The following is a 10,173-nucleotide window of genomic DNA, read 5'->3' on the forward strand; positions in this document are numbered from 1 at the left end:
TGCCATGTGTTGATCTCCCAGCCTGCTCAGCGGCCGAGCAGACTTCCTTCCTCTTCTCATAGTTACAGTACCAATGTTTGCTGGGTAATCTTTACCAGGTTTGTTTATGCTAATCTGTGTTGTTCTTGCCTGCAGGCGGATTGGTGTGTTTGGCCGGCCGCTCAGATGATCAACTTCTACTTTCTCTCACCCAAATTCCGCGTTGTCTACATCAACTTTATCACCTTAGGGTGGGACACCTACTTGTCCTACCTCAAACACAGAGTAAGTCAGACACAAAGGAGATTAAACATACGATTTTTTATAGATAATTTTTTTAGATATTTTTTTATTTATGTGTATCTATCATTCTGTTATGTACAGTATGTTAAATTATAAAAGAAGTAGATACTTCAGTAACACGCATAGAATACCGTATATCAAAACTCTAAATACTCTTCATTGAGTTTTCTACTAGTAGTTAAAAGTAAAGTGATTACATTGATGTGTGTATGTTGTGTTTGCAGGATGACAGCCACCCTGCTGCAGTGGTGTCAGACAGCAGTGTTGTGGATGTACAGCAGGAAGCTCTCCCACCACCCAAACCTCTGGAGGAGAAAGCTTAAGAGACGGAGCTCGTACTCAACTGTAAAGTCGTTCATCGCAAAATTTTGCTCTTTTCCCGCCTTGGCAAAATGTTGTGAGACTGTCACGACAGTTATTCGGGTGGTCGTTTTTCTCTGACAAACCGCTCCTCTCTCAAAGTTTAAACCGACCACATCTCTGTGTGTGCGTTCAGAGGAGTTGTGGATGTTTAATTTGAAGTGCTGGAACACTTTTCCCTTCTTGTCTGTAGAGTTTTAATGTGTCTCTGTCCAGTTTGTTTTTTTATTTATGTCAGAAAGATGTGCACTCCAACAGGAGGATTCAGGGATGAGAAGCTGTTTCACTGCCTGTCGGGCCAATACCTCTGATGGTAGTGGGTTTTCTTTTAATCACAACCAAGGCTGGAGCGTAACTCCTGCCATTAACACAACATTCAACAAGCTACTTGACAGACAAATCATTTCCAGAACATCTGAAGTATCATCTGTATTATCTTGTTGCACCTTTTTTTCTGTGTTGTTTTGCTTCTGTTTTGACATGAAAGAATCAATATTGATGTGAAACAGCTTCATTAGACAGCTGCTAGTTTTTAAATGTTTATTATATTAACCCGCATAAACTTTGCCTTAATATGTAGACCAGCGCTGCTCTCTGTTCATGTCAGATTTCATCTTCAGTTTATTCCTTTAAGGTACCTATAAAAAATAACTGCATGATTGTGATTATTATTAAATATAAGAGCTTTTATATTTTTATCATATCAAACTGAATCCTTGATTGTACTTAATTCCTGATACACTGAAGATGTTAAATGTATTTATTTTCAAACCATGCAGTAGTAGTTTTACACTAGTAACTATACATTTGACTTGGTGTTCTGTACTTTATTACAACAGCAGCTAATTTGTTATTAAATACTTTGTTTTGGCAGGTCAGGTTAGTGATGATAGAAACACTGCATAAAGCAAGAAATCGGTTGAGCTTTATATATTTTTTAATTTTGTACTAATGTATGTAATTAAAAATACGTACAGAGTCCTGATGAACTGTATTTATTGTATTTTTATTGTTGAATTTTAGTAGCAGTTTAATTTTAAAAAGACATGGCAATAAGAAAATGAAATGACATGAAATTTGCAAAATAAACAATATGATTACATTTCTTGACTGTTTTTAAAGTATGTGATGGTTTTCTTGTACGTTGTATCCTCTTAAATTTGATTGATGAAAAACAGTTTTCAAGTTTAGTATAAATACATTAATTGTGTCCTCTGTTATAAAGTAGAAAATAGATATTCTGCAGAAACTTGAAAGAAGCTGAGGGGTCAGAATTTGTGTATTAACTAATTAAAAAGTTGGTTGAACTGTAAAATAAGGTCAACTTCCAGTTTTAAAGTTGTTACAGTTTGGTAACAATCTATCTACAAGCTTCCAACCCAAAACATCTTTATATCTTTCTTGGCTCTGATTGGTTGTTTTTGTTAAGGCCCGGTAGATACTTGCAAATACTGTTATAGCATTATAACAAGCCAGAGGAATTCATGTACTATTGTCAGAACAGTGAAAACTTAACAAATAATGACAAAAAGTTATTTATAAAAGTTACTTAGTTGCAGCTTTAAGGTAGCTAGGTTAAAGGGAAACCTAACACCGACTCATTGGTTTGCTACATTAGGTATTAAGCTGAGTTATCATTGTAAAATTTTATGTATCATTTTACAAAAAAAGTCAATGTAGCGCTTGTGTTATGCCAAATAGAAAAAGGTACAGTAAATGGTCCAGCTACATAGTCAGCTGGACTGCTAGCTATAGGCTAACAGTTAGCTGCATAAGCATCGGGTCAAGAGTTCATCATGAGCTTTAAAAATAGGAACAATAATTTCTGTGTTATCTGCAAATTTACCAGAAACACAAAAATGTATTCATCCAGTCACAGGTGAGATAATAAATAAAAACAGCTCCATTACCTGGAATATGCACGTGCAACGTGATATTCACTAAAGCAATGGTTTCCAACCATTTTCCTTTCCTTTTCTATCATTGAGTAAACTAGTGACCCCCGACTAAGTGACATATTTTATTGAGTTTATATAAAACAAGTGATTTGGATGGATTTTGAGCAGATTATTTCCTGTGAATATTGATCAGAGATGAGTTTCCCTGATGCTTTTTGGAACTTTTTATACAATTCTCTGTTTTCTCATTGGTCTATTTGCTCTTTGGTTGTTTGGAATTGTCCAATGCAGGACTGAGGCTGTTTATCACAGAGTTCACAGAGTAAAGACTTTGTGAATAAATAACAATTTCATTCAGTTTTCTTCACAGAAACAAATGCTGAGATATAGACTGTCTGTATACATTTTCAAAGTTTTCTTAGACCCCTTAAATTCAAGAAGGCCGCACGACCCCCCGTCGAGCTTTGGCTTGGTTGGGAACCACCACACTAAAAGACAATATCACAGAACACAGAACCTCCATCATAAGAGGAGAAATATAACACCCAGTAATCATTATTAATGCATTTTATTTCATCGGTAATGATCAGGTCAATTTAAAACCCAGGGGGGAAATATTAACTTATGGAAAAGAGGCCTTCTGGATTTTTAAAGGTACTCAGGCTTTTTAGTCTATTCCTATTTGTGACTGGAGATGTGTTTTGTTGTTTGTTTTATTTTGTTGTGTTGGAGGTGGGGCCTTCTATGTCTCCAGCTCTCACTGGATAACTGATAAAGAGTCTGCCTTTCTTGTGGACTACATGTTGGCTAAAGGCTTAAAGCTTTATTTGTTAAACATTTTGTAGCTCACCCTGGAGGCCCTAAATAAATAAGATAGTTTTTTCATATTCAGTCTTTTGTCAAAGAGAGACAGATAGCTTTATTTCTCCTGCAGATGACAGCTCTCTCTGTGGTCCCGACATCATGCTTCAGAAGGTGCGTAAACAGTTTCTGGTCCAGGCTCGGTTTACCTGGCGGTCGTTATTCGATGACCAGTTCCTGCTGGTCACCAACACGCTGACTGGAGGATCCTTGCTGGCGATGGGAGACTTTGTGCAGCAGAGCTGGGAGATCCACCAGGAGCCAGACAAAGTCCGAGACTGGAAGAGGATAGGTGAGAGAGACAAGTGCAGCTGGGAGGATTGCAATATGGGAATATCACCACCCACCTTTAATGACTGACCTCAGGCTGAATGAAATTAAATATAGAGGCATCATCATAAATTGCTTTGGAAAACTTTTATTTGAATGTGGTTTAGCAACAGCTGTGTCAGGGCGATATAGCTGAAAAATCTATCGCGATATATGTTTAATTTAAGTCACAGACAGGTGTAAGACAACTACATAATTATTGTGAAGCCTTCACCATCCTAGGAAATACAACATTCAGCTCACAGAACACCACTGAATGATGCACAACTGAGACTTTAGACTAAATAGGTTTATTCTGTATACCTGCGTATACACTTCACTACACCACTGGTTGAATTTAACCACTTTATACATGAAGGCACATAGGTAACAAGGTTTGATGTTAATGTTTTGTTATGCAAAATTGTTGCTGAGTACCTCTCCATCCTCTCCACTACCTATGGTTTCTTTCATTCAATCACTTTATCTTTAAGGATCATTTCTTAGGCTTTACCAGTTGTATGACGTGACTGAGGGCAGGATGCGTAATCCAAAGGGTGGAAGCAGCTGTGGTGATTCACTCATAGCACCCTTGCATCCTTGAAATTAAGGATGCACCATCCTGTTTGGCTGTTTTCCATGGTTGACAGGTTTTATTTTCACTTTTCAAAAGAAAAGTAAACATGCACCGTTTATATCCTACCACATAAATCAAAAAGGATTCTTTAATTTAATAGAGAAAATATAGGAGAAAATATATTTGTATTTTGTAAATTTTTGTGATTAAAGGAATCCTTTTTAGTCATAATTCGTATTAAATCTCATTTCGTTAAAGAAATAGGAGAAAATCATATGGTGAACTCAAAGTATTTTGAATTGGATTGAATTGTGAGTTGAGTGTTTCATTACATCCCTACAATTTTCCTATTTGTATTGATGAAGTGTTTATTTCCAATACATATTACTTTTGTTTTATTTCCCAGCCCTCATTTCCCAAACTCAGAATTTGTTACGGCTTGTTGTGAATAAATTCAGACAAGATTCAGTCAACATTCAGCATATGGTCAGACCCTTGTATTTTGCCAAAAAGCTGTACAATAAAAAGGATATGCTGTGTGTCAGATAAGAGAGACTTTGCCATCCATCTGTATACAGTGCAGTATATACAATACATAGAGAACAAAATTGTGTTTCTCCTGATACGACATTCAGTGGGAGTGAAGCAAATATTAAGACTATACATAAAACAAGACACAAAACAGGTACAGACATGTAGCAACAGTCAGAACTACTGTACAAGAAGGTAGAGAGAATAGAGAGTATAAATATAAATGAACAGGAAGTGTAAATAGAAATTAGAGTATAGGAGCAGCAGTGTGTCCCTGAGGATATTTATGTATACAGGATATGTACTGTGGGTGCAAAAAGTCAGGCAAGCTGTTTGTGCAGTGTTCAGTGCAAATGTCATGAATGATGGACTCATCTGTCTTCACTATCCTCTGTAGACTTGTGGTGTAAATTGTTGCAGTTCTAATACCAGACAGTGATCAGGTCAAGACACCCTCGAGCAGGGAGGAATCTGGCTCTCCTCATTTGATAGAGTCTGTGGAGACACTATTGTGCCTTCTTGGTCAGGGAGGTGCAGTTGTGTGACCAGCTGAGGTCAGCAGAAATGTGAGAAACTTCTGACTATCTCAACACAGGAGCCATCAATGTGTGTTGAATTCAGTCAACAGTTGTCACCTGATTGTCATCAGAGCGGGTTGTTTTTATACCAGCTGCTCCACCTCGCCTCTGTACGCTGATGAGACCCACCAGTGTTGTGTTGTTGATAATATGACTGGAGTGATATTTGTCGTAGTTGTAGTAGTTGTGGGTCATTAGAGTAAACATTAGTGGGCCTAGCACACATCTTTTTATCTACAGAGGGAGCGCTTCTTCTTCTACAGAGGCCACCATGTTACCCACCATGTTGCAAGTAGCTTAAAACTGACAAATCACACATTTTTACATTTTTTGCAACTTTCGTGGCCACCCTAGTGTCTCCTTTGCACTTGGGATGGGATGGTTTTAATCTGCGGGATGCCACTAAATCCTCCACACTGGTTCTTTAATTCTCAGGAAAGAATAATTAATAAAAACATTTAAGTAATTTTACCTGAAAATCTCCAGTGGTTTAACTTCACCTTAGTGCAGTGATGGGCAGGTGTACTCCAGGACAACACTGTTGGGTGTGGTTACAGGTGCAACAGAGCACACACTCAGCTTTACCCATCAGTAATTCTGGGTGTTTTCAGAGGTGAAACATTTAACCAGAGAGGGGAGTAAAACACTGATTTTCAACCTGGTGTTTTAAGTCTCACAAGCACAATCTTTTAAAGTATAATGTTATACCAAAAAAAAAAGATTTAACAGAGTTGTGAAAATATAAACGTTTATAAATACAAGATGTGCACCATGTGTCTCATTGCCATTCATTCTTTTCCCCTTTTTTCCACCCCTTAAGGCTACACGTTTGTGATTGGCTGCTCCACTGGTCCACTGCTGCACCACTGGTACGGCCGGCTGGACAGCGCGTACGTTGGAAGAGCTATGAACACGTTGGTCAAGAAGGTTCTGGCGGACCAGCTGATCGCCTCACCGATAATCGGGATGTGGTATTTTTTAGGTGGGAAAAATTTTATTTAATCTAAGCAGCCTGTCTCCATCCTCCCTTAGTGTACACATACACTCATTTGTCAGGATGTTAGCACATAAGCAGTTTCTCTATGACACACTCAAAACAAAGGTCATACTTGAAGGCGTAGGTGAAGAAAAAAAAACGGCCTGCGTCAATAGCAGAGGTGAGTCAGATGGAGTTCAAAGGTCGTCTGTAAAGAGTTTGCATTTTACATGACAGGTTGTTGTTTTTTGTAAGTCATGCTTTATAAGAGTTCATCACTCCTCCGGCCTCTGAACTTATCTGAAGTTAGTTGATGAAGCTTGGCACTGACGCACATCTGACAACTGTTTATTGCAGGTATGGGTCTCATGGAGGGACACACTTTATCTGAAGGATGGAGGGACTTCAAAGGGAAGTTCTGGGAATATTATAAGGCAAGTACACCTGTCAGGGTCTGACCTGCAGTAGAACAGCAGTTCAGTGCACATGTGCTCACATTGTTATACACTCGTTACTCACCATTGTTTTAAACCAGAGATGATTTCTGTGCTTTCGTGTTCATATAAAATATTTATTTAAAGAAGAACAAAACAAAACCTACCAACAGACAGTGAATCCCTTTTCATACATTAACCCATCACTCTGGAAAATCCCCAGAATAATCTAACCATTCAAGGGATAAAAACAATGAATCCTTTTACAACTCACTTCTGTCACCGTCATTTATAATCAGATCTTTAGAAGATAGGCACCAGAATTTCTACCAGTTCAGGTCTGAAGTAATGTTAAGGTTATTCCAGTGGGAAAAAACATGTGAAACAAATAAGATTTCCTTTTGAAATAAAGCAGACATATCAAAGTTATTGTGCCAAACGCTGTCAGCAAAAGAAAGAATGAAAGAAAGAGACTGGACAGATCCGTGGCTAGTGTCTGTGTACTTGTTGCCAGCCTCAGAAACTAGTGACCAGTAAAGCCTTTAGCCGATGCAGTGCGTTGCTATGTTAGAGGCATGAGTTACCACCTTGGTTGAATAAATAGTCTCTGGCTTATCATTGGCTAGATCAGTAGCTGACTTCAGGAAGGATATAGCCTCTGAGGCCTTCTGATTTGTCTAAACTTTGTCACTTACCCTGCGCCATACTCAAGATGAACTGCAGAAACTTAACATCTAGCACCATCGTCAAGTCAAGTTTTTATTTTTGTCATTGGTTTATGAACAAATACCTGTAAAAGTGATGCCATTCCCATCAGCTTCAGTTAGCATGTAATATGCTAAACTAAGATGGTGATCTTCAGTTGTCCATCGAAATCCGAAGACCACATCCACCCCTTTAATAATGAGTTCTTGGATGGCTGAACAATCCTATCTTGGACCCACAAGCTCTCTTGAATTGTATGTTAGCATGCCGACGTTAGCATTCAGCTCAAACACACTGGCCATTTAAGTACAGCCTCACAGAGCAGCTGGCATTGCTGTATGTTCACTTTTGTTTGGTTCTTCAAGGCTTCAAGCGCCTGCATTTGTGTACTTATTGAGCAGATTATATTTACACACTCTCCTGCATCAAACAGCTCCCTGCTGTTTTTCTTTGTGTTACTGCTGACCCTTTGCAGCTGAGACTGTTTTCTTACAATGTATTAGAAAATTATGTAATTTAAGAAGCTCACTGGCGGTTCTCCTTTCAATCAGATTTGTAAAAACAAATCTTGGTCGACTGACTGATAGAGCAAATACAACCCTCCCAGTTAGAGCCAATCAGGTTACCAGGGTTGTGCCATGTGTTGATCTCCCAGCCTGCTCGCACACTTCACTCTTCTCAAATGTTTTAACAGTGTTTGCTGGGTAATCTTTGCAGGTTTGTTTATGTTAATCTATGTTGTTCTTACCTGCAGGCGGACTGTTGTGTTTGGCCCCCCGTTCAGATGTTCAACTTCTACTATGTCTCGCCCAAATACCGCCTCATGTACATCAACATTATCAGTTTAGGATGGGATGTCTTCCTGTCCTACCTCAAACACAGAGTAAATAAGTCTGCCATACAGGAGATTAAACAGACATTTTGCTTCTTGATAGTTTTACTTGTTGCATGATAATATTAACATATTTAATTATATATGCATATATACAGTGCCTTGCGAAAGTATTCGGCCTTGACCTGTTTCAACCCTTTTTTGCCACGATTTCAGTCAGCCTTCCCCAAACATAAAGATATAAAATTTTTATTTTTGTGAAGAAATACCAACAAGTGGGACACAATTTGTGAAGTGGAACGAAATCTATTGGATTTTTTGAAACTTTTTAAAACTAATAAAAAATAAAAGTGGGGCGTGCAAATTATGTCGGCCCCTTGCGTTAAAATACTTTGAGAGCACCTTTTGCCTGCGATTACAGGCTGCAAGTCGCTTGGGGTATGTCTCTATCAGTTTTGCACATCGAGAGACTGAAATTCTTGGCCCATTCTTCCCTTTGCAAACAGCTTTCGAGCTCAGTGAGGTTGGATGGAGAGCGTTTGTGACAGCAGTTTTCAGCTCTTTCCCACAGATTCCTGATTGGATTCAGGTCTGGACTTTGACTTGGCCCATTCTAACACCTGGGATACGTTATTTGTGAACCCATTACTTTGTAGATTATGCTGTATGTTTGGGATCATTGTCTTGTTGGAAGATACAATCTCCGTCCCGAGTTTCCAGGTCTTTTGCAGACTCAACAGGTTTTCTCCCCAGAATGTCCTGTATTTGGCTGCCATCCATCTTCCCCTCAATTTTTAACCATCTTCCCTGTCCCTGCTGAGAAAAGCAGGCCTCAAACCCATGATGCTGCCACCACCCATGTTTGACAGTGGGGATGGTGTGTTGAGGGTGATGAGCTGTGTTGCTTTTTACGCAAACCATATCGTTTTGCATTGTGGGCAAAAGTTCGATTTGTTTCATCTGACCAGAGCACGCTTGCTTCCACAATGTTTGTGTGTCCTCCCAGGTGGCTTGTGGAACTTTAGACGAGACTTTTTATGGATATCTTTGAGAAAGTGGCTTTCTTCCTTTGCCACTCTTCCATAAGGCCAGATTGTGCAGTGTACGACTGATTGGTTGTCCCTATGGACGACTCTCCCACCTCAGCTGTAGTTCTTCTGCAGGTTCATCCCAGAGTGATCATGGGCCTCTTGGCTTAGCCATCTCTGATCAGTTCTTTTCCTTGTCTGAGCTGAATTTTTTAGAGGGACGGCCAGGTCTTGGTAGATTTGCAGTGGTCTGATACTCCTTCCATTCTCAAAATGATCGCTTGCACAGTGCTCCTTGGATGTTTAAAGCTTTGGGAAATCTTTTTTGTATCCAAATCCGGCTTTAAACTCTCCACAACAGTATTACGGACCTGCTTGTGTGTTCCTTGTCTTCATGATGCTCTCTGCGCTTTCAACAGAACCTGAGACTAATCACAGAGCAGGTAGCATTTATACAGAGACCTTGATTACCAAACACCAGGTGGTTCTATTTACTCACCCATCAGTCATGTTAGGTACAACATTAGGATCATTCAGAGATCCTCGCTGAACTTCCTGGAGTGAGTTTGCTGCACTGAAAGTAAAGGGGCCCGAATAATTTGCCACGCACAACTTTTCAAGTTTTTTTATTTGCTAAAAAGTTTAAAATATCTCAATAGATTTCGTTTCCCACTTCACAATTGTGTCCCACTTGTTGGTGAGTTCTTCACAAAAAATAAAAATTTTATATCTTTTGTTTGAAGCTGAAATGTGTCAAAAGGTTGAAAAAGTTCAGGGGGCCGAATACTTTTTGCAGGCAGCG

General features: G+C 39.1%; 2 protein-coding genes across 2 annotated transcripts in view; both read left to right on the forward strand.

The window, feature by feature from the left end:
* The window catches only part of LOC118321363 (mpv17-like protein 2), a 3,139-nt gene extending 2,122 nt beyond the window's left edge, over positions 1 to 1,017 (forward strand). Inside the window, exons 5-6 of the mRNA XM_035652628.1 lie at positions 136 to 264; positions 507 to 1,017. Of these exons, the coding sequence (XP_035508521.1) occupies positions 136 to 264; positions 507 to 605 (228 nt within the window). The 3' untranslated portion in view covers positions 606 to 1,017. The remainder of the gene's footprint in view (positions 1 to 135; positions 265 to 506) is intronic.
* Positions 1,018 to 3,503: 2,486 nt separating this feature from the next.
* Positions 3,504 to 10,173, forward strand: part of LOC118322068 (mpv17-like protein 2) — a 7,737-nt gene continuing 1,067 nt past the window's right edge. The window contains exons 1-4 of the mRNA XM_035653650.1: positions 3,504 to 3,693; positions 6,217 to 6,378; positions 6,730 to 6,806; positions 8,266 to 8,394. Coding sequence (XP_035509543.1) covers positions 3,504 to 3,693; positions 6,217 to 6,378; positions 6,730 to 6,806; positions 8,266 to 8,394 — 558 coding nt within the window. The remainder of the gene's footprint in view (positions 3,694 to 6,216; positions 6,379 to 6,729; positions 6,807 to 8,265; positions 8,395 to 10,173) is intronic.

The sequence above is a fragment of the Morone saxatilis genome, unplaced genomic scaffold (assembly GCF_004916995.1).
Source record: "Morone saxatilis isolate NCDOM2014 unplaced genomic scaffold, NCSU_SB_2.0 Contig12, whole genome shotgun sequence".
NCBI classification, from domain to species: domain Eukaryota; kingdom Metazoa; phylum Chordata; class Actinopteri; family Moronidae; genus Morone; species Morone saxatilis.